General features: G+C 45.9%; 1 protein-coding gene across 1 annotated transcript in view; it reads left to right on the top strand.

The window, feature by feature from the left end:
• LOC309551209 (centromere protein H-like) overlaps nucleotides 1-24123 on the top strand; it is a gene marked incomplete at its 5' end in the record, with an annotated part of 207307 nt that overhangs the window by 136089 nt on the left and 47095 nt on the right. The window contains one exon of the mRNA XM_082251707.1: nucleotides 18799-18862. Within this exon, the coding sequence (XP_082107833.1) occupies nucleotides 18799-18862 (64 nt within the window). The remainder of the gene's footprint in view (nucleotides 1-18798; nucleotides 18863-24123) is intronic.

The raw sequence follows: 24123 nt of genomic DNA, 5'->3' as shown, positions 1-24123 counted from the left end.
CTCTCTCGTTCGTGCTCTCTCTCTCTCTCGCTCTCTCTCGTTCGTGCTCTCTCTCTCGTTCGTGCTCTCTCTCGCTCGTTCTCTCTCGTTCGTGTTCTCTCTCGTTCGTGTTCTCTCTCGTTCGTGTTCTCTCTCGTTCGTGTTCTCTCTCGTTCGTGTTCTCTCTCGTTCGTGCTCTCTCTCGTTCGTGCTCTCTCTCGTTCGTGCTCTCTCTCGTTCGTTCTCTCTCGTTCGTTCTCTCTCGTTCGTTCTCTCTCGTTCTCTCTCTCTTGTTCTCTCTCGTTCTCTCGCTCTCTCGTTCTCTCTCTCTTGTTCTCTCTCGTTCTCTCGCTCTCTCGTTCTCTCTCATTCTCTCTCTCTCTCGTTCTCTCTCGTTCTCTCTCTCTCTCTCTCTCTCTCTCGTTCTCTCTCTCTCTCTCGTTCTCTCTCTCTCTCTCGTTCTCTCTCTCTCTCTCGTTCTCTCTCTCTCTCTCGTTCTCTCTCTCTCTCTCGTTCTCTCTCTCTCTCTCTCGTTCTCTCTCTCTCTCTCGTTCTCTCTCTCTCTCTCGTTCTCTCTCTCTCTCTCGTTCTCTCTCTCTCTCTTTCGTTCTCTCTCTCTCTCTTTCGTTCTCTCTCTCTCTCTCTCGTTCTCTCTCTCTCTCTCTCGTTCTCTCTCTCTCTCGTTCTCTCTCTCTCTCTCTCGTTCTCTCTCTCTCTCTCTCGTTCTCTCTCTCTCTCTTTCGTTCTCTCTCTCTCTCTCTCTCTCTCTCTTTCGTTCTCTCTCTCTCTCTCTCTCTCTCTCTTTCGTTCTCTCTCTCTCTCTCTCTCTCTCTCTCTCTCTCTCTCTTTCGTTCTCTCTCTCTCTTTCGTTCTCTCTCTTTCGTTCTCTCTCTCTCTCTCTCTCTTTCGTTCTCTCTCTCTCTCTCTCTCTCTCTCTCTCTCTCTCTCGTTCTCTCTCTCTCTCTCTCTCTCTCTCTCTCTCTCTCTTTCGTTCTCTCTCTCTCTCTCTCTCTCTCTCTCTCTCTTTCGTTCTCTCTCTCTCTCTCTCTCTCTCTCTCTCTCTCTCTTTCGTTCTCTCTCTCTCTCTCTTTCGTTCTCTCTCTCTCTCTCTCTCTCTCTCTCTCTTTCGTTCTCTCTCTCTCTCTCTTTCGTTCTCTCTCTCTCTCTCTCTCTCTCTCTCTCTCTCTTTCGTTCGTTCTCTCTTTCGTTCTCTCTCTCTCTCTCTCTTTCGTTCTCTCTCGTTCTCTCTCGTTCTCTCTCTCTCTCGTTCTCTCTCTCTCTCGTTCTCTCTCGTTCTCTCTCTCTCTCTCCTCTCTCGTTAAAGCCTTACTCCAACCAAACCTTATTACTGTTGGGGAAATTTCCCTGACTTTCTGTCCTGGTGACATACACAGAGTCGTAGTAGTGACATCACTGGGAGGCGGCACTTTTGAAAGGAAGGACACGAGAGGAGCGGAGAGGTGCCAACAAGTAAGGACATTGCATCATTGAGCTGGGGAGGCTGAGGCGAGGTTACCAATGATATTTGTATTATGTAGCATGAGGGGTTAATGTATTGCCACTGCTGGTCACTGATGCATTAGTGCCAGACCAGTGGCACTTAATTAACCCCTTTGTGCTGCATCAGTGCAACCAGTGTTAATTAACACTGATACTGGTTGCACTAACGCAGCACAAAGGGGTTAATTAACTGCCACTGGTCGGTCACTAATGCATCAGTGACCAGCAGTGGCAATACATTAACCCCCTCATGCTGCATAATACAAATACCATTGGTAATTAAATTAACCACTTGCCAACCCATCACAGTAGCTACAGGTGTACATCGCTGCCTGTTTCTGTCGTATGCCCCTGTTCTATCTATTTTAAAATCATTTGGGGGAAAAAAGTCATTTTCGGTTTTCGGCCAAGGGCATCCTGCATTTTCAGTTTCGGCCCAAAATTTTCATTTCGGTGCATCCCTAATGCTTACCTTAATTTTCCAATATATGTTGGGCATCAGCGTTTTCTTTGTTTTGCCGTGGGCGAGGAGCACTTTCAATTTGGTCTCGCCTCAGCTCCTCGGGTGCTCACAAAGGTTTTGGCCCCTGTGTTGGCCTGATTACGGCAGAAGGGGATTGTGGTGCTAGGTTACCTGGACGATCTGCTTATGTGTGCAGAGTCTTCCTTGGCTCTAGAAGCCGACTTGGACGTTACGGTGTGAACTTTGCAGGCGTTCGGGTGGACACTGAGTTTTCAGAAATCGGCACTGTCTCTGTCCACAAAGCTGGACTACTTGGTCGAACGCTGGACTCAGCGTCAGCCTGGGTATTTCCTACTCAGACAAAACTTCTCAAGCTATAGAATGTGGTTTGGCTCCTGTTGTCCAACAATTGGTCATCACTCGGGACTTGCATGCAAGTGCTGGGTCTGATGGTCTCCACCTTCGAGGTGGTTCCTTTTGCGCAGTTCCACTCCAGATCCTTGCAAAGGGAGATTCTGATCAAATGGAACAAGGATCCAATGCCCTTGGACAATCTGATCCTGTTGAGTCAGTCTCTCCTATGGTGGCTCCGCTCCCCGGCCCTATGTCTGGGAAAATCTTTTCTTCCCCTGTATTTGGCTGTAATCACCCCGGATGCCAGACTATTCAGATGGGGGAAGTGTCTTAGGAGAGTGTTCGGCAGAAGGTGTTTGGACTCGGGAGTAGTTCAGGTTGCCGATCAACATCCTGGAAATTTGGGCGATCAGACTTTGTCTCAATGGACAGATCGTCTACAGGCACACCCTGTGCGGATACAATCGGACAATTCTAGGGCTGTGGCATATGTCAATCATCAAGGGGGCACAAAGAGTGCCCTGGTGGCACAGGAAGTGGCCGGCATCTTAAGGTAGGCAGAATGAAATTGTTCCAGCCCTCTCTGCTGTGTACATTCAGGGGTAGAGAATTGGCAAGCGGACTATCTCAGTCGGCAGACATTGGAACCCGGGAGAATGGTCGCTTCACCCAGAGATATTTCATGGTTGCGTAGTTTACATAGGTTGAAAAAAAGACACAAGTCCATCTGGCTCAACCAATAAAAAAACAGTAAATTAAACCCAACCATACAATCCCATATACACAATCTTGATCCCACAGTTGATCCAGAGGAAGGCAAAAAAACCCCAGCAAAGCATAATCCAATTTGCTACAACAGGGAAAAAAAAAATCGCTTATAAAAAAAAAATTGCTTATTCCCTGGATCAACTTTATCTATAAAGATTAGTACCCATTTATATTATGTACACCCAGAAAAGAATACAGGCCTTTTTTTAAAGCAATCTAGTGAGCTAGCCAGAACCACTTCTGGAGGGAGTCTATTCCACATTTTCACTGCTCTTATGGTGAAGAAACCCTTCTGTATTTGGAGATGAAATCGCTTTTCCTCTAGACGTAAAGAGTGCCCCCTTGTCCTTTGTGTTGACCTTAAAGTGAATAACTCAACACCAAGTTCACTATATGGACCCCTTATGTATTTATACATGTTGATCATGTTCCCCCCTAATCTCCTCTTCTTCTCAAGAGAGAATAAATTCAATTCCTCTAATCTCTTCTCATAGCCGAGCTCCTCCGTGCCCCTTATCAGTTTGGTTTCCCTTCTCTGCACTGTCTCCAGTTCCCCGATATCCTTTTTAAGAACTGGTGCCCAAAACTGAACTGCATTTACCAGATGAGGTCTTACTAATGATTTGTACAGGGGCAAAATGATATCTCTCTCCCTGGAGTCCATGCCATTGTTAATGCAAGAAAGGACTTTGCTTGCTTTGGAAACCGCAGCTTGGCATTGCATGCTATTATTAAGTTTAGGATCTACCAGAACACCCAGATCCTTCTCCGCTATGGATTCCCCCAGTTCTACTCCCCCCTAGTATGTATGATGCATGCATATTCTTAGCACCCAAGTGCGTAACTTTACATTTATCAACCTTAAACCTCATTTGCCACATAGTTGACCAATGAAACTGTGCATTGAGGTTCTGCTTGTAAGTTGGAGACATCCTGTAAGGAAGTTATTCCACTGCAAAGCTTGGTGTCATCTGCAAAGACTGAAATGGTACTTTTAATCCCAGACCCTATATCATTTATAAAGATATTAAAAAGTAAGCGTCCCAACACTGAACTTTGGGGTACACCACTGATAACCTTAGACCATTCAGAGTAAGAATTATTAACCACTACTTTCTGAATTCTATCTTTTAGCCAATTTTCTATCCATTTACAATCTGATCTTTCCAAGCCTGTAGACTTTACTTTGACACAGTTCCCGATACATGGCTAATGTGTAAACCCTTTTGCAAAATCCAAGTACTACATCCACAGCCACCCCCCTGTCCAAGGTTTTAATTACCTCTTCATAAAAAGAAATCAGGTTTGTTTGACAACTTCTGTCTTTCATGAATCCATGCTGTCTGTTGCTTAAAATATTTTTTTCCAGCAAGAACTCATCTATGTGGTCTTTCTAGTAAATTCTACAGTACCTTCCCGTCTATAGTTACTTGGCAAAGACTTTGATCACTTTTTAAATATAGGCACCACATTGGCCCTACACCAATCCAGTGGTACTATTCCAGTCCTTAACGAGTCCCTAAAAATTAGAAACCAAGGTTTTGACATTACAGCGCTCAATTCTTTTAGGATGCGTGGGTGGATGCCATCTGGTCCAGGCATTTTATCCACCCTTATTCTGTCTAATATTTCTGGACCATATCACTTATGAGCCATTGTGGATCATTTGGGGCTGTGTCAATACCATCCTCATTATGGTCATCAGCTCCCCCATGCTCCTTTTTGTATACACAGAGCTGAAGAAAGTATTTAATAAATTTGCTTTCTTTGTCCCCAGTCACCCACACCTGATTATTTTGTAAAGGGTCTACATGCTCAGACCTAACCTTTTTACTATTAATATATTAGAAGAATTTTTTGGGGTTTATCCTACTATCTTTTGCAATCTGTTGTTCATTTTGAATTTTTGCGTCCTTGATTTCCTTTTTACGTATTCTGTTATATTCTTTGTAACCATTAAACAATAATAGTGTTCCTTCATTTTTATATTTTTTTTAAAGTTATTTTCTTATTTATAGCTTTTTTAACTTTAGCCATGAGCCACATAGGTTTTATTTTTAGCCTTTTATACGTATTGCCTATGGGAATATACTTTGCAGTGAGTTTGCATACAGTCTTTTTGAAAATTTTTACCATTTCTGTTCTGTGCTCATTGATGCCAATATTCCCTCCCAGTCTAAATCCTGGAGAGCAACCCTCATCCTTGGAAAATTTGCTCCCTTAAAGTTAAGTGTTTTTATATTTTCTGAATGTGTTTTGTACTTACAGCTAGCATGAAATGAAATGATATTATGGTCACTGCTACCCAGATGTTCTTTTATATGAACATTAGCTCTGCATGATTTGAGATTACCAGGTCCAACAGAGTATCATTTCTAGTGGGGGTCTCAATAAACTGTACCATGAAATTGTCTTGTAATATGTTTATACATTTTTGCCCTTTAACTGTTCCAGCAGTGCCATTCACTATAGTCATTGTCTGGGTAGTTAAAATCCCCCATTATTATCACTGTCCCAGCCCTTGCAGCCCTTTCTATCTGTGACAGGAGCTGAGTCTCCACCTCCTCAATAATACTGGAAGGTCTATAACAAACTCCAATGATAATCTTTGTATTATGCACACCCATGTACATTTACACCCATACTGCTTCAGACTCATCACACTTTTTTCATCGACTAGGTCCTCTTTCACACTCACTTTGAGATCACATAGGGACAGACACCACCGCCCCTCCGTTTTACCCTGTCTTTCCAAAAGAGCATAGCTAGGAATATTAATAGCCAAGTCCTGTGAAGAATGAAGCCAAGATTCAGCAATACCTATTAAATCCAAGTTTTCCACGTGCACCAGAGCTTCCAACTCATCAACTGTCTTCGGTGGGGGACCCCCGATGTGGACCTGCTGGTTTCCCCTCTCAACAGGAAGGTGCAGAGTTTTGTGTCAAGGTTTCAGGATCCTCTGGCCAATGCCGCAGACGCTCTGGTGGCCCCTTGGGGTCAGTATCGTCTAATTTACGCCTTTCCTCCAATATAGCTTCTGTTGCGACTGCTACACAGAATCGAGGTAGAAGGAATTCCAGTCATTCTAGTGACACCACACTGGCCTCGCCGGTCCTTGTATGCAGGCCTTGTAAGACTGGTAGCAGATGTCCCTTGCAAAATTCCTTTCAGGGAAGATCTTCTGTCTCGGGGACCAATCTTCCATCCTGCTTTACAGTCGCTGGCTTTAACGGCCACACTATTGAAAGCCAGGTGTTGAAGGACAGAGGGCTGTCGGAGTCGGTGATTCCTACGCTGTTGAAAGCTAGGCAACCTACTTCAAGGAAGGTTTATCAAGTTTGCTAGGCGTACTAGGTTACTAGTAACTACATTACTTGGTGTGAGTCGTGGGGGGTTTCTCCCCGCTCCTTTTCTCTGTCTCGCTTGTTGGAGTTTCTACAATTGGGTGTACATCAACGTTTGGCCCTGGGCACCATCAAGGGCCAGATTTCTGCTTGGCTATATTTTCCAAAGGCCATTGGCGGCGAAGTCCTTGGTTCACACTTTTGTGCAGGGAGTCACTGGTACCTCCGTGGGATCTCAATTTGGTCCGGTCGGTGCTTCAAAAGCCTCCTTTTGAAAATATTCGAGAAATTCCTCTGCTCGCTCTGTCGCAGAAGGTGGCTTTCTTAGTAGCTATACCTTCCGCACATCGCATGTCTGAGTTGTCTGCCCTGTCCTGTCAGTCACCTTACTTGGGACAAAGTGGTGTTGCGACCCTGTCAGGCGTTCATTCCTAAGGTTGTCTTGGGGTTTCCTTTGAATGAAGACATTGTGTTACCATCCCTATGTCCTAAGCGGAAACATCCTAAGGAAATTGCCTTAAGTTCCTTAGATGTGGTAAGGCGATTCGGGTGTACCTGATGACTGAACCGATTCGAAAATCCGGTTCTTTGTTTGTTTGTTCTTATGGATGGACCTCGTAAGGGGCAGGCTGCATCTGCTGCCACAATTTCTAAGTGGATCAGGCAGACGGTAGTGCAGGCCTACTCCATTAAGGGTCAGGTTCCTGCTTTCCCTGTTAAAGCGCATTCTACGAGGGTGCTTGGTGCCTCCTGGGCCTTCCGTCATCAGGCGTCAGTGGTTCAGGTGTGCAACGCCTGATGTAGGACACCGCTTCAAGTCTTCAGACCATTGGGATGTCCCAAAGCAGTGTCAACATGAGGGGTGGGAAAAAACAAGGCAAAGGCAGAATTCCCAACAAGGCTAAACATAGCCAACCGGGTAACAGGAGCTCAACTAGGAACAACTGGAGTTCACCACCAGGAAAAATTTTCAGCCTCAAGAAGCAGAAGCCTCTGCAACCACAGCCTGCAAAACTTTGCGGCCAAACGCCACATCCGAAGATGCAAGTACATCCACCTTATAAAATTTTGTGAATGTGTGCACAGACTACCACGTAGATTGTTCAAAACCTTCTATCCCAAGGACCTGTCCGCCATCCTGTTTTTTGGTCACTGGCTTTAACGGCATACCTATTGAAGCCCCATTTCAGGGGGACAGGGATTCATCAGATTTGGTCCTAAAGGCTAGGAAATCATCTTGCAAAGTCTGCCATCACACCTGAAAGGCCTACTTTGCATTGTGTGAGATTAGAAAATTCCATCCTAGGAAGTACTTCATAGGATGTATCCTTTCTTTAGTCTAGTCTGGACCAGCAACTGACCTGGAGTATTAAGGGCCAAATCTCAGCGTTGGTGATTTTTGTTTCTGAGACTGTTGGTCTCTTTCCCTAGGCCCCTGTACATGATACCACTCCCATTCATTTTCATTTTTATTTTCATTTTCCTGTGACTCAGTGGGACCTTAACCTGGTTTTCTTGGCCCTTCAGAGGCTGCCCTCTAAAACCACTTTGGATATTCCCTTGTCTTACCTCACACACGAGGTGGATTTTCTCATTGCGATCAACTCTGTGTGGTGGACCTTTTGAGTCAGGGACCTTAGCCTGTAAAGAACCCTTCTTATTGTTACACAAGGACATGGTTGTCATGCCTATAGCCTATTTTTTCTCTCTGCTATCTCAGAGTGGTATGTGCTGTAAGAGTTTAGCTTTTGGCTACAGCGGTTTTTTCAGCAGTCTTGATTTCAGTTTTTGCCCTTTTTTAGAATGTTTTTGCAGGGGCTCCCTGAATTCGACAATTCATCATTTAAATTTTTGTAAAGCTTTTTTCCTGGGCTCAGTGTACCAATACAGTAATTCTCCAATTGTGAAACTGATGCTGAATAAAGCAAAAATAATAAAATGCCAAAATGTTATCTATACACAGTATCTCATAAAAGTGAGTACGCCCCTCACATTTTTGTAAATATTTTATTAAAAATATTTTATCTTTTCATGTGACAACACTGAAGAAATTACATTTTGTTACAATGTAAAGTAGGGAGTGTACAGCTTGTATAACAGTGTAAATTTGCTGTCCCCTCAAAATAACTCAACACACAGTCATTAATGTCTAAACAGCTGGCAACCAAGGGGAATACACTCCTAAGTTAAAATGTCCAATTTAGGCCCAAAGTGTCAATATTTTGTGTGGTCACCATTATTTTTTAGCACTGCCTTAACCCTATTGGGCATGGAGTTCACCAGAGCTTCACAGATTGCCACTGGAGTCCTCTTGCACTTCTCCATGACGACATAACTGACCTGATGGATGTTAGAGACATTGCGCTCCTTCACCTTCCATTTGAGGATGCCCCACAGATGCTCAATAGGGTTTCGGTCTGGAGACATGCTTGGCCAGTCCATCACCCTTACCCTCAGCTTCTTTAGCAAGACAGTGGTGGTCTTGGAGGTGTGTTTGGGGTCATTATCATTTTGGAATACTGCCCTGCGGCCCAGTCTCTGAAGGGAGGGGATCATTCTATGCTTCAGTATGTCACAGTACATGTTGGCATTCATGGTTCCCTCAATGAACTGTAGCTCCCAAGTGCCAGCAGCACTCATGCAGCCCCAGACCATAACACTCCCACCACCATGCTTGACTGCAGGCAAGACATACTTGTCTTTGTACTCCCCACCTGGTTTCCACCAAACACTGTTGCCGCCAAACACGCTTGACACCATCTAAACCAAATAAGTTTATCTTGGTCTCATCAGACCACAGGACATGGTTCCAGTAATCCATGTTCTTAGTCAGCTTGTCTTCAGCAAAATGTTTGCAGGCTTTCTTGTGCATTACTTTTTTTTTTAGAAGAGCTTCCTTCTGGAACGACAGCTATGCAGACCAATTTGATGTTGTGTGTGGCGTATGTTCTGAGCACGGACAGGCTCACCCCCACCCCTTCAACCTCTGCAGCAATGCTGGCAACATCTATTTCCTAAAGACAATCTCTAGATTAGACGCTGAGCATGTGCACAACTTATTTGGTCCTCCTATTGAGTGGAACCTGTCCCGGTTAAACTGCTGTATGGTCTTGGCCACTATGCTGCAGCTCAGTTTTAGGGTCTTGGCAATCTTCTTATAGCCTAGGCCGTCTTTATGTAGAGCAATAATTATTTTTTCAGATCCTCAGAGTTCTTTGCCATAAGGTGCCAGGTTGGACTTCGTTACCAGTATGAGACAGTGAGAGCGATCACACCAAATTTAACACACCTGCTCCCCATTCACACCTGAGACCTTGTAACACTGAGTCACATGACACTGGGGAGGGAAAATGGCTAATTGGGCCCAATTTGGACATATTCACTTAGGGCTTCACTGTTGCTAGCGGTTTAGACATTAATGGCTGTGTGTTGAGTTTGTTTGAGGGGACAGCACATGTACACTGTTATACAAGCTTTACACTTGTACACTTACTACTTGTGCAAAGTGTCCTTTCTTCAGTGTTGTCACATGAAAAGATAAAATAAAATATTTACAAAAGTGTGAGGGGTGTACTCACTTTTGTGAGATAGTGTGTGTGTGTGTGTGTGTGTGTGTGTGTGTGTGTGTGTATGTGTTATACCTGAAGGGTTTCACATGTACTGTCACTTTAAGGCTGGCTCCACCCAGGAGTGATGACAAGGGTCAAGGGGCAGAGTGGCCATCTTTAGACACATGTAGAGATGTATTGATATGCAGAGCTGTCCTGTAATGCTGTACAGTGAGTCCTGAATAAACAACCGTTGTTCCAGACCAGAGTCCTGTGTCTCTCACAACACGGAGGATATAACAGTGGCGACGAGGATGGGATTTACAAGGTTACTATCCGTGTGAGAAAGGAAAGGAAGAAAAAAAACTCTGAATTGTCAGGAATACAAAACCCACAGAGCCCAGCAGGAAAATGTCATTGATCGGGACATTAAGTGAATTTGATGGCGAACAGACAACGTGGATTTCTTGGATTGAAAGATTAGAACAATATTTCTGTGCAAATGCCATCCCAGACGACAGGCAAGTAGCAGTATTTCTGACACTGGTTGGTGCTAGGACATATGACACTCTTAGGGATCTCCTTTTCCCTGAAAAACCAGCAACTAAGACTTTGGCAGAGCTCCTGACACTGTTAGGGAATCACTTCCAGCCTAAACCACTAGAGATTGCAGAAAGATTCAGGTTCTATCAGCGGCAGCAGCAGCCGGGTGAAGATATTAAGGCTTATGTGCTCGCCCTTCGCAGACTAGCCTCAACCTGTTCTTTTGGGGAGTATTTACCAACTGCACTGAGGGATAAGTTTGTCATGGGACTGAATAGTGAGTCTAGCCAAAAGAGACTGTTAACAGAGAAAGACCTTACCCTTACAAAGGCAATTGAGATAGCTTCAGTGATGGAAATGGCTGTGAAAGATACAGAAGCTTTGAACCCCCAGAGCAGAAGGGGAGAGGTTAAAGAGGAAGTTTTCAGAACCGCAGTCAAGCAAACTGCAGCTAACGGTAAATATAGACTCTCACCAACCAGGACGTCAGCTTGCTACCGTTGTGGGAATACAGACCATGATCACAAAGTCTGCCGGTTTAAGGATCAGCTCTGTCATAATTGTGGAAAGGCAGGCCATCTGAAACGAGTCTGCCGTAGTAAGAAGGTGCGAAATAAACAACCTCTGAACCCCAGGACAAAGGCATATATGGTGGGAAGATATACATCGTCATCTGAATCAGAGGATGAGGAAGTGCTCCACAGATTGGACATACATCATATGCATTCAGCACCCTCAGCAATGACTGTAGAGGTAACCGTGGAAGGAAAGAAACTCAAGATGGATGTAGACACAGGAGCAGCAGTTTCAGTTATCACCCAGAAACAATGGAGAAAACTTCTGATCCGAACAACTGTCCGTCCAACACCAATCAAACTGCAGACATATTCAAAGCAGATACTCCACCCACTGGGGTACGTGAAAGTACAGGTATCCTACAAGGGTCAGACAAAGAGAATGCCATTATATATCCTAGAACATGGGGGACCCCCTCTTTTTGGGAGAGACTGGATTGCTCACTTTGGCATGCCAGACATCGCCATTAACCCCTGCAACACCGTGACCATCCCATCAGGGGATGAAGAGGGATGGGTGAAGTCCCTGAAACAGCGATTCCCGCAAGTCTTTGATAACCATTTGGGAAAAATAAAGCATGACTGTGTGAGACTCAGGCTGAAACCCAATGCCCAGCCTAGGTTCTTCAAAGCTCGGACGGTACCTTTCGCACTCCGAGCAGGTGTGGAAGCTGAACTAAGCCGGCTGGAGGAACAAGGTGTCATCTCAAAGGTAGAGCACAGCGAGTGGGCATCACCAGTTGTACCAGTAAAGAAAGCGAATGGGGACTTACGCATTTGTGGCGATTTCCGCATGGCACTAAATTCTCAACTGGAGATAGACCAGTATCCCCTACCCAGAGTAGATGACATTTTTGCCTCTCTTGCAGGAGGTCAAAAGTTCACCAAGCTTGATCTCAGGCAAGCTTATTTACAGTTTGAGGTCCACCCTTCGTCCCGCAAGTTTCTAACAATCAACACTCACAAGGGACTGTATGAATACAATCGGATGGTGTTTGGGGTAGCCTCCGCCCCAGCCATTTGGCAACGCAAAATGGATGAGATTTTGGCGGACATTCCTTTCACACAGTGCCTGTTAGATGACATGCTCATCACGGGCCTGACGGACCAGGAACACAAGCGTAACGTGGAGCTTGTGTTGGCCAGACTCCAAGAGCAGGGTCTAAAAGTGAACTTAGCGAAATGCCAATTCATGGTACCTAAATTGGAGTTTTGTGGCCACCTTGTGGATGCAGAGGGTATACACACCACGGAAGCCAAAGTTGATGCTTTAGTAAAAGCTCTAGCCCCGACCAACGTCCAGCAGCTGCGATCATACCTGGGCTTGCTGAACTATTACCACAAATTCCTGCCGGATCTAGCACACACTTTGTTTCCATTAAACAAGCTTTTGGAGAAACACTCCAGATGGAACTGGTCGGCTGCATGCCAACGTGCTTTTGAAGTTTCTAAGCGAAAGCTGTTGGCGTCACGCATGCTCGTGCACTATGACCTCCAAAGGCCTCTCACCTTGGCTTGTGATGCCTCACCCTATGGTCTAGAGGCTGTACTATCTCACGTTTTACCAGATGGGTCAGAGAAACCTGTGGCATTCGCCTCCAGGTCCTTGACAAAAGCAGAAAGCAATTACTCTCACATTGACAAAGAGGCTCTGGCGCTCATATGGGCAATTAAGAAGTTTCATCTTTACCTGTATGGTAGGGAATTCACCATACTGACTGATCATAAACCACTCCTTCAGATCTTTAGCCCTGACAAAGGCATCTCCCAGACGACTGCAGCCCATCTTCAACGCTATGCCCTATTCTTGGGAGCATATAGCTACAAAATCCAGTATCGCAGCCATGATGCCAACGCTAATGCAGACGCCATGTCCCGTCTGACAAGGACATTAACAGACTCTTCTCCACCTGTCAAGAGTTGTCGTTACACTAGCCTGTCCTTTCTGTCTTCCGGGGAAGTAGCAGCCCATACAGCCAAGGATACCTTCCTTAAGACAATACTCTCCTGGGTACGGTACGGTTGGCCTGCAACTGTCACACAGGATTATGAACCTTACTTCCGTAGGCGTCTGGAATTAACTGTGTCTGGCAACTGTGTTTTATGGGGAGACCGAGTGATCGTTCCACAGACCCTCCGGAGACACATTCTGGAATTGCTACATACTGGTCATTCCGGGGGCACACGTATGAAACAAAAGGCCCGAGGCTATGTGTGGTGGCCGAACCTCGACTCCGATATCACGACATATGTGAATGCGTGTGCTGGATGTGCACAAACTGCGAGAGACCCTCCTCGAGGGTGCGTCCAGCCCTGGACTTGGCCCACGGTTCCCTGGTTTCGCCTACACTTGGACTTTGCAGGCCCGATCAGAGGACACACCTTTTTGATCATTATTGATGCCCATTCAAAGTGGCCTGAGGTCGTTCCTGTTACTCAGCCAACGACTAAGGCGACGATTTCCATACTGTTACATCTCGCTGCTACGTTTGGATACCCCAGAGAAATTGTCACAGACAACGGTGCACAATTCACAAGCCAGGAGTTTCAGGGTTTCCTGACTGCCCACAACATCAAACACAAGTTGACCGCACCTTACCACCCGGCTACAAATGGTCAAGCAGAAAGGTTTGTACAGACCTTCAAACGCTATTTCAAAGCTACTGTGGCTACAAGTAAACAACAGTCCCTGTCACCCCAGCAGCTGGACTCCTTCCTTTCTGCTTACAGAACCACACCACATGCAACTACTGGGAAAACTCCAGCTGAACTACTTTTGGGTCGGCAGCCATGGACTGTTTTGGATATGCTCCGCCCTCAAACGGTCCAGGAACATGTACGGCAGTCCCAAGACAAGAGGGTCGAACACGACAAGATTCCCCGGTTTACAGCCCAGCAAAAGGTATGGGTTCGATCTTATGGCGCTTCCAACACTCGTTGGCTTCCTGCTATCGTCGCAGAGACTTTGGGACCCAAAATGTATCGGGTCTGCCTGGAAGATGGTTCCATTTGCAGAAGGCATGCGGACCAATTGCGTCCTCGTTCTCAGCTGCCCGAATCCCTGACATCGGCTGCACCTCCAGTGTCTCAAGGATCTGCTCCTACCGGATCAGGAGGCATTGAGACTGATGCTTGGGGAGACTCTGAACTTTTGAACTCAGCTCCAACAGAGCCCTCCAGCCCTGGTCCAGAGGTCTGCTCACCCTCTGAGCTAGGGAATCCCCTCTTGGCCCCGCCGGTGTCCATTCCGGCCAGCCCTGCTTCCTCCAGCCCCGAGTCGCTGGGTGCCCGTCCTCAACGACACTGTCGCCCTCCTGACCGGTTTCAAATGCAAGACCGGTTACGAGACTTTCGACGGGCCCACCGAAAGTGATCCGCTGCCATGTTCTCCCCGGAGCTTCCCTGGAAGTTGTTCTCACATCCGGACATGGAAGAAACCATGTAAATCTCCTGAGTTGGAGGACTGTATTGGACAATTATGAGTTACTGTTTTATGCCTGTTCTCGTTTTGTTGTTTTTTTTTTTTTTTTTTTTTGTTTTTTGTTTTTTTTTTTAGGTATGGATGGAAGGTGTTATACCTGAAGGGTTTCACATGTACTGTCACTTTAAGGCTGGCTCCACCCAGGAGTGATGACAAGGGTCAAGGGGCAGAGTGGCCATCTTTAGACACATGTAGAGATGTATTGATATGCAGAGCTGTCCTGTAATGCTGTACAGTGAGTCCTGAATAAACAACCGTTGTTCCAGACCAGAGTCCTGTGTCTCTCACAACACGGAGGATATAACAGTATGTATGTATGTGTATATATATAATACACACACACATATATAGTGTGTGTGTGTGTGTGTGTGTGTGTATGTATATGTATATGTATATATATATATATATATATATATATATATATATATATATATATATATATATATATATATATAGTGTGTGTGTGTGTGTGTGTAATATATATATATATATATATATGTGTGTGTGTGTGTATATGTGTGTGTGTGTATATATATATATATATATATATATATATATATATAATGTGTGTGTGTGTGTGTATGTATGTACAGTGCCTTGCAAAAGTATTCGGCCCCCTTGAACTTTGCGACCTTTTGCCACATTTCAGGCTTCAAACATAAAGATATAAAACTGTAATTTTTTGTGAAGAATCAACAAGTGGGACACAATCCTGAAGTGGAATGAAATGTATTGGATATTTCAAACTTTGTTCACAAATAACTGAAAAATTGGGCGTGCAAAATTATTCAGCCCCTTTACTTTCAGTGCAGCAAACTCTCTCCAGAAGTTCAGTGAGGATCTCTGAATGATCCAATGTTGACCTAAATGACTAATGATGATAAATAAAATCCACCTGTGTGTAATCAAGTCTCTGTATAAATGCACCTACACTGTGATAGTCTCAGAGATCCGTTTAAAGCGCAGAGAGCATCATGAAGAACAAGGGACACACCAGGCAGGTCCGATATACTGTTGTGGAGAAGTTTAAAGCCGGATTTGGATACAAAAAGATTTCCCAAGCTTTAAACATCCCAAGGAGCACTGTGCAAGTGATAATATTGAAATGGAAGGAGTATCAGACCAATGCAAATCTACGAAGACCTGGCCGTCCCTCAAAACTTTCAGCTCATACAAGGAGAAGACTGATCAGAGATGCAGCCAAGAGGCCCATGATCACTCTGGATGAACTGCAGAGATCTACAGCTGAGGTGGGAGACTCTGTCCATAGGACAACAATCAGTTGTATACTGCACAAATCTGGCCTTTATGGAAGAGTGACGAGAAGAAAGCCATTTCTTAAAGATATCCATAAAAAGTGTCGTTTAAAGTTTGCCACAAGCCACCTGGGAGACACCAAACATGTGGAAGAAGGTGCTCTGGTCAGATGAAACCAAAATCGAACTTTTTGGCAACAATGCAAAACGTTATGTTTGGCGTAAAATCAACACAGCTCATCACCCTGAACACACCATCCCCACTGTCAAACATGGTGGTGGCAGCATCATGGTTTGGGCCTGCTTTTCTTCAGCAGGGACAGGGAAGATGGTTAAAATTGATGGGAAGATGGATGGAGACAAATACAGGACCATTCTGGAAGAAAACCTGATGGAGTCTGCAAAAGACCTGAGACTGGGACGGAGATTTGTCTTCCAACAAGACAATGATCCAAAACATAAAGCAAAATCTACAATGGAATGGTTCACAAATAAACATATCCAGGTGTTAGAATGGCCAAGTCAAAGTCCAGACCTGAATCCAATCGAGAATCTGTGGAAAGAACTGAAAACTGCTGTTCACAAACGCTCTCCATCCAACCTCACTGAGCTCGAGCTGTTTTGCAAGGAGGAATGGGCAAAAATTTCAGTCTCTCGATGTGCAAAACTGATAAAGACATACCCCAAGCGACTTACAGCTGTAATCGCAGCAAAAGGTGGCGCTACAAAGTATTAACTTAAGGGGGCTGAATAATTTTGCATGCCCAATTTTTCAGTTCTTTATTTATTTGTTAAAAAAGTTTGAAATATTCAATAAATTTCGTTCCACTTCATGATTGTGTTCCACTTGTTGTTGATTCTTCACAAAAAATTACAGTTTTATATCTTTGAAGCCTGAAATGTGGCAAAAGGTCGCAAAGTTCAAGGGGGCCGAATACTTTTGCAAGGCACTGTATATGTGTGTGTATATATTGTATGTGTATTCGTTATAGTTTATTAGTGAAAAAAAGAAAAAGGAATGCTGCATTTATTAGTGAAAAAAAGAAAAAGAAATGCTGCACTCTAAACAGTGCCCGAATTACTCTACCCCAATAAATAGATGCATTATCCCTTTAAATATGTGATACAAAGTGTGTTCAGTACATATCCAAACACACATATACAACTATGTAAGCACCATATAGTGATTCAGTTCTCGTGCAAGTCCAGAAAATGTGGCCTAGAGAATATATCAGGTGAACCACAAGTGGCAGCAGTAATCTGAAATTACTACCATGCTCCTCCACGAAATGCAGCCTAAATTAGTTTACCGGAGGTATAGAACAACAGAATATAGGAGGTCAGCTGCATTTGGAAATGAAGATGGCCAACAGATTAGCCCGCAACTCTAACTATCAACACTGACCACCAGCTCTTCAATGCTCCAGCACTTCTATGTATGGATGATTAACTTGCAGCAATCATAGCCCCCCCCCCCCTCACATTGTATTGTTACAAAGGAAAAGAAATGGATGACCAACAGTGCGTTTATCGTTATTAAAATATCTTTTTATTGCAAACAAAAGGTACTCGCAGAGATGTATGCATGACAGCGTTTGATCATGTACTTTGCATGCCGCCCAGACTGGCATGTATTTACGATGACGTTTGCATCAAAACTCTGCCACTATGCGTTTCATCCATGTAGATGTAGGAGGAAGTCTAGTGGATGAAAGCATAGGAGCAGAGTTTTGGTGCTGACATCATGCGTTTCACATCATTTTAGGCCAACATATTTTTAGCTACATATTGTTGATAAAATAAAATCCCAATAAGCGTATATTGATTGGTTTTGCGCAAAAGTTATAGCGTCTACAAACTGGGATATAATTTTATTGAATTTTTTTTATTTTGTTTTTTTTTTTTTTACTAGTAATGGAGGTGATCAGCGATTTTTAGGGACTATGACATTGAGACAGGCAAATCTGACACTAAGTGACACTTTTTGGGGACTAGCAGTGGCGGCCGGCCGATAGGGGGCGCCGCCCACCACCAAAAAAAAATTATCCATTTTCAGCCCACTAGGGGCGCCGGACCTAGTGGTGTGACTATGGAGGGGTTTGACCCCACGTGAGCCGAACAGAGGCGCCGATTGGCCGCCTTCTGGGGGTCATTGGGGCGCAGAGCAATGCGCCCCGACACTCCCACTTTACTGGACTCCTGGCTGTGATTGGTCCAGACTCCAGCCTGGACCAATCACAGGAGGACATCCCAGGATGGTCCTGTGGTGACGTGACGTGTCAGAGAGAGAGAGAAGACGGAGAGCCGCGTGAGGAGCCGCCCGAAGTCTCGCTGCTCTCGCACCGGCCGCAGTCGACTCGCGAGTCAGAAGAAGCTGAGCTGGGAGCTGACCTGTCCTGTACTGACGCGAGGTGACCACCTGACCTGGACTCAGACCGTCCGGAGGACCGTCACTGGAACAAGAAGGCACCGGGTCCGGGAGCAGCGGGGGATGCGCATGCGCTGTCTGTGGCTGTGCCTATCTAAGTTGGGCCTTGGCTGTACTAGCGCTGGCAAGTGGCAATGGATGGAGCCATGGAGGATGGTGCTGGATGGTACAGTGCTGCGGGAGATGCATGCATGGCTGCACTGTGCTGTGATAGGGAGAGCTAAGTTGGGACTTGGCTGTACTGGACTAGTGGGCTGGCAAGTGGCAATGGATGGAGGATGATGCTGGATAGTTCCAGCTGAAGTTGCACATGCTCAACATTTTTTTTTTTTTAAAGATTTAAATACCACTTTAAATTGTATTCAGCGGTTTAAAAGGATGATGATGTACTAACACGCACACACATCATAGGTTGAACTGGATGGACTGATGTCTTTTTTCGACCTCACAAACTATGTAACTATGTAATAATATATGTTGTCAAGAGCAGATCTTCAAGTTAGTGGGTTTCATTTTTTAATTTTCTGTTCTGATTATGTTTGTCTTCATTAACATACAGGTCAATATTGGCAGTGATGAGACATTCTGCAGATATTTGTAAGCAGATACGATCAGTACAGCTGGTAAGCAAAGTTTTTATTTTTTTTTCTGATGCATTTTTTCATTTTTTTCCAGTGAGAAGATGATGCCCTTTTAAATTCAATAATTTTTTTTTTTTTTACCATTTTTAAGGTACAGAAACATTACAATGTATTATATGTCAGATCGCATAGATACTATCAGAACGACCATTAAATCACAGATTCCTATTACTAGCAAAATTGTTCCCTGAAACAGGTGTAGTTTAAAATTTCAACATGTTCCAATCCTAAGGATAACTACAGGTGTGCACAGCCTATCGCATTAGGGTGTGCACCAGTGGCGGCCTGTCTATAGGGGGCGCAGGGGCGCCGCCCCCCACTCCCTGGCCAGTAAAAAAAAGATTAAAAAAAAAATTATCAATTTTCAGCCAACTAGGGGCGCCGGACCTAGGGACCTAGTGGTGGGTATGGGGGTGGGGTTTTTGACCCCACATGCGGCAAACAGAGGCGCCGATTGGCGACCTTCTGGGGGTCATCGAGGCGCCCCGACACTCCCCACTTTACTGATGTCCTGGCTGTGATTGGTCCAGACTCCTGCCTGGACCAATCACAGGAGGACATCCCAGGACCTGGTGACGTGACGCGTGGGGGCGGTGCACCGCCCCTGCGTCACATGATCACCTTCCTGCCCGGCGCAGAGAGAGGACTAGAGCCGCCTGAGGAGTCGGACTGCCTGGTATCTGATTCGGAAGTTTGCAGTCGCAGAAGAAGCTGAGTGTCGTGACGTGAAGGTGACCTGACAAGTCGTCAGCGAGTGACACTGTCGGAGTGACGGACCGTCCGGAACGTTCATCTCGACTCTCGGGTAAGAGAAAGCAACATCCACAGCATCGAATGGACTTTTTACCCATCACCTAGTCACCATTAATTATATGATTTAGGTTTGGTTCATATAGCACCATTCACCTTATCCATATCTATATTGTTTATGGAAGACCACTTGGCTCTATTTATTGATTTTGTCACTTGCTAATTTATATTTTTAATTTTAGAATTTATAGCTACAGCCACTATCTCAGTGTTTCTATTTTATTAGAGTCACTTGTTTATTGGCACTGCTTTGCCAATATACCAATTTGGTGTTCACCTTGCACCTTATATATTCCTTTGCACTTGCACTTTTTTGGTTAAATTCATCTGAGTACCACTTCTATATATTTATCACGCATTATTCATTCTTTATGACTTTTCATCCTCGCTTGTCACTTTATTCAGTGACACCCATTTGCTAAATACTTATTCAGCTTTCACTTTGCACTTTATATTTATTCCTTTGCACTTTGCCTTTGCACATTTTTGTGTTTATATTTATTGCTGTGCAACTGTATACTGTACAATATCATTATTATCTATCAATTTCCGTTATTACTTACCAATTGTTTATTTAAGTTATACGATCTATTCTAGGCAGCGCAATCTACCTCACCTTCCCCTATATAAGTTACATTGTCTTTAAACAGATCCCCTTTTTCTAAAGTTTTAATGAGGAGGTGGAGACTTGGCTCCTGGCACAGATAGAAAGGGCTGCAAGGGCTGCAGGTGCTGGGACAATGATAAAACTGATTTCTCTGTCGCTCATTGAAAGACGCAGTCCTCTTGATTAATATCAAATTGGGTTATACTGCCCTCTACAGGAGTAGGACACTAGGCAGAAGGAAAATGTTCTGGCCACACCTTAGGGGCAGTCCCAGAGGGTATATCCTCTCTCTCTCTGCTACAGGATGATTTTTTCTGTCTAGTCAGGAGTAAGGACCTAAGTTCCTTGCTGGGATCTTTGGTCCTGGCAAGATTTTTTTTAGAAAATTTTTTTTTTTAGGCAGCTTTTTTCTCCAGTTGTTCCTGTGAGATCTTCAAGCAAGTATGCTGGAGCTGGGCGACGGGCTGGATGTTAAGATCCAGTGGTCACCCCAGTCAGCCTACGAGCGCGTGCAGGCCCTAGCTCCGCGCTGGGTCGGCCACGACATAGTCCCACTGGACGGGGACTGACCCTGCGAGTTAAACGTCTCGCCGGGACGCCGACGACCAGTTGGAAACTGAGTCACGGCGTCCGTATTGGTCGACAGCCCCCCCACCTCGTTGGAGAGGGGTTCTGTCAGGAGTTGGCGCCCGCCTGTTCCGGTATGGTGAGTAAAATGTTCCCCCTCTCCCCCTGACGGGTTTGTTGGTGGACGCGGGCCCCTCCCTGGGATAATCGGACACTCATGATCCTGGGTCCCCCCCCTATCCTATAACAGGTGTCACAGATCCCCCCCTCTTGAGGGTGATTTGGTGAAAAAGAACCAGGAGGCTTGGTTTGGGAGCTGACTATCGAAAGTCACTGTATGAGTGGGCACTGTAAAGGGACCATGACTGAAGTCAGTGGCTGGCATTACTGTTAGGATGGCCATGTAAGAGGGTGATAGCATCCTACCTTATACATAAGGTTGCAATACAGGCTGATGCCTGTGCCTGGACTACGGCCATCCTCCCGCAGGCCGCACAGGCCGATGACTACCTTCCGCAGGCCGCACGATGTAGCAGGCGCTGCCATCTTTCCACAGGGGCCGCCGCCATCCTCGCGCGGGGCCGCCATCTTGGCGTAGCCTCAAATCTCCAGCATAGGGGCGGCCATTTTGGAGATGACCAGCTACCTTGAGGAGTAGCATGGGAAGCGGGCGGAGCCGCCTCCTTTACCCGGGAAAACGATCCAAAAGACTTCCTGTCTGTAAGAGACAGCGCTGAGAGCAGGTTGTTAGAAGCTTCTGTGCATCAGGTGGTGAGCCCCTGGGGTCTCTCTCTCTCTGTGGGGTCCAAAGCAGGTAACACTGAGGGGCGCTGTTGCGCTGGGGGATTACAAAAAGAAAAAAAAAAGAAAAATTTTTTTCTTTGCTGGCAAGTGTCTTGGATTAATCATGGACCCTGCCACACATGTATCCCCACCTGATCCCCTCGAGGTGGCCGCAGGACCCTCCAGTGCCCCACTTATGATTGATGCATTATCAGCAGTTTTGGAGTCTTTGGTATCCCGGGTGGAGGTGGCCTGTCAGGGACGGGGGTCAAGAAAGCGACCCCCGCCTACCCCTATTTCATCTGACACTTCAGATACGGATTCTGAGCTTGTCATGGCAGCTGCAGGTCCCTCTTCTGGGGCTGCTGTCTCGGGTACGGTCTCCTCAGACAGTGAGGAGGACGTTTCTGCCTCCGCCATAGCGCAAGAAGAAGCGTTGGTGGACGCACTAGTCATGTCTGTCCGGGAAACCTTAAGTCTTGAGGTTACACCGGTAGAGGTAGCGGACACTGAAATTCCCTTTGGTACCAACAAGCCTACCAAAATGGCGAAGGTTTTTCCCTTGCCCAAATGTTTTGGTAATCTAATTAAAGAAGAATGGGATCGTCCGAAACGAACCCCTGCTATTTCCAAACGCATTGCTAGGCGCTATCCGTTTGAGGAATCCCTCCTTAAAAAATGGACGGTACCACCAGTGGTGGACTCACCGATTTCCAGACTAAATAAAGCCACTGTTATCCCGTTGGAGGACGCTCGGTCCTTTAGGGATCCGGTGGATCAAAAAGTGGAAGCGGAATCCCGCTCCATTTTTTCCCTGATAGGGTCAACATTTAGGCCAGTGGTTGCCATTGGTTTAGTTTCACAAACATTGACAGAGTGGACCAAATTGTTACGCCGTGACATAAAGGGAAGAAGTATCCCCCCGGGATACTTCAGATTTGCTGGAGCAGATTATACAAGGGCTACAGTTCATCTGTGACGCCGCCCTGGATGCCACTCCCTTGCTAGGGCGTGCATCGGTTTCAGCAGTGGTCCTCAGACGCGTGTTGTGGTTAAAGTGCTAGTCGGCGGATCAAGGTTCCAAAAAAGCTTTGGCTAATCTCCCTTTTCAAGGGGATTGCCTGTTTGGGGCCACCTTGGATGAGATTATAAAGGATCTCACTGGGGGCAAGAGCACTTTTTTGCCACAGACTGCTAAGGGTAAAGGACCTTGTAACAGACGAGGACCTTCCTTTTCTGCTCATAAAAAGTTTTTTCGTTCCGCTGGGGCGGGCGATAAGGGGAAGCCCTCCAAAGCCCCTTCAGGGGGTTTCAAAGGGCGATGGTCGGGTAAACAAAAGTCCGGCTCAGCCAAACCTGAAGAAAAGACCAATACAGCCTGAAGGTGCCCCCCACCCATCTCTGGGGTGGGGGGACGTCTTCACCGGTTTCCGGATCCATGGCTTTCCAGAATCCCGGACAAAGGGGTTCGCGAGGTCATACGGTCGGGATACAAGATCGAGTTTCGATCACTTCTACCGGTGCGATTCTTCCCTTCCAACATTCGACTATCCCCGGATCGCTTAAAAGCTTTGCGGGGGGCAGTAATGGACTTGATGCAACAAGGAGTGGTAGTTCCCGTTCCTTGAGCAGAACGTTTTCAGGGGTTCTATCCGAACCTTTTCACAATACCCAGAAAGGACGGCAAGGTGCGTCCAATTCTGGACTTAAGAGCACTCAATCATTTTGTCCGGGTACAAGAATTCCAGATGGAGTCCATCTGAACAGATCAGCGTTTTCTTCACTTTTCCCAAAGATCATTCCTAGTTCCCTAAAGGACTTGCATGAGGATCCTGGGACTGATGGTGGCCTTCTTAGAGGCAGTACCGTATGCCCAGTCTCATACCCGAATTCTCCAAAAGGAGATTCTTTTCAAATGGAATCGGAATCCCGATTCTCTAGACTATCGGATCCGGTTGAGCGAGCGGACCAGGGAGTCTCTGGTCGGGTGGCTTCGGTCTCCGATGCTCAACCAGGGGAAGTCATTTCTTCCGATAGAATCCAGGTTACCGATAAATGTATTGGAACTGAGAGCGATCAGACTTTGTCTGATTTACTGGACCGAGCAGCTCCAGGGCAGCCCGGTTCGGATCCAGTCGGACAATGCTACAGCCGTGGCTTAGGTCAATCACCAAGGGGGCACCTAGAGTGTCCTGGTGGCCATCGAAGTGGCCAGCATCCTTCGTTGGACGGAACGGTTTGTTCTGGCTCCCTCCGCAGTATTCACTCCGGGGTTGGAAAATCGGCAGGCAGATTATCTCAGCCATCAGATTCTGGATCAAGGGGTATGGCCTCTTCATCCAGAGGTATTTCACCAGCTGTGCCTTCATTGGGGCACCCCGGAGGTGGATGTGTTGGCAGCTCAGCTCAACAGGAAGGTGCGGAGGTTTGTAGCCCGCTCCCGAGATCCTCGAGCGGACGCAGCAGACGCACTGGT

Source organism: Pelophylax lessonae, assembly GCF_965119305.1.
Source record: "Pelophylax lessonae genome assembly, chromosome: 3".
Lineage (NCBI taxonomy): Eukaryota > Metazoa > Chordata > Amphibia > Anura > Ranidae > Pelophylax > Pelophylax lessonae.
Note: the sequence above shows the minus strand (reverse complement) of the source record. Positions and strands in the feature narration are given on the sequence as shown.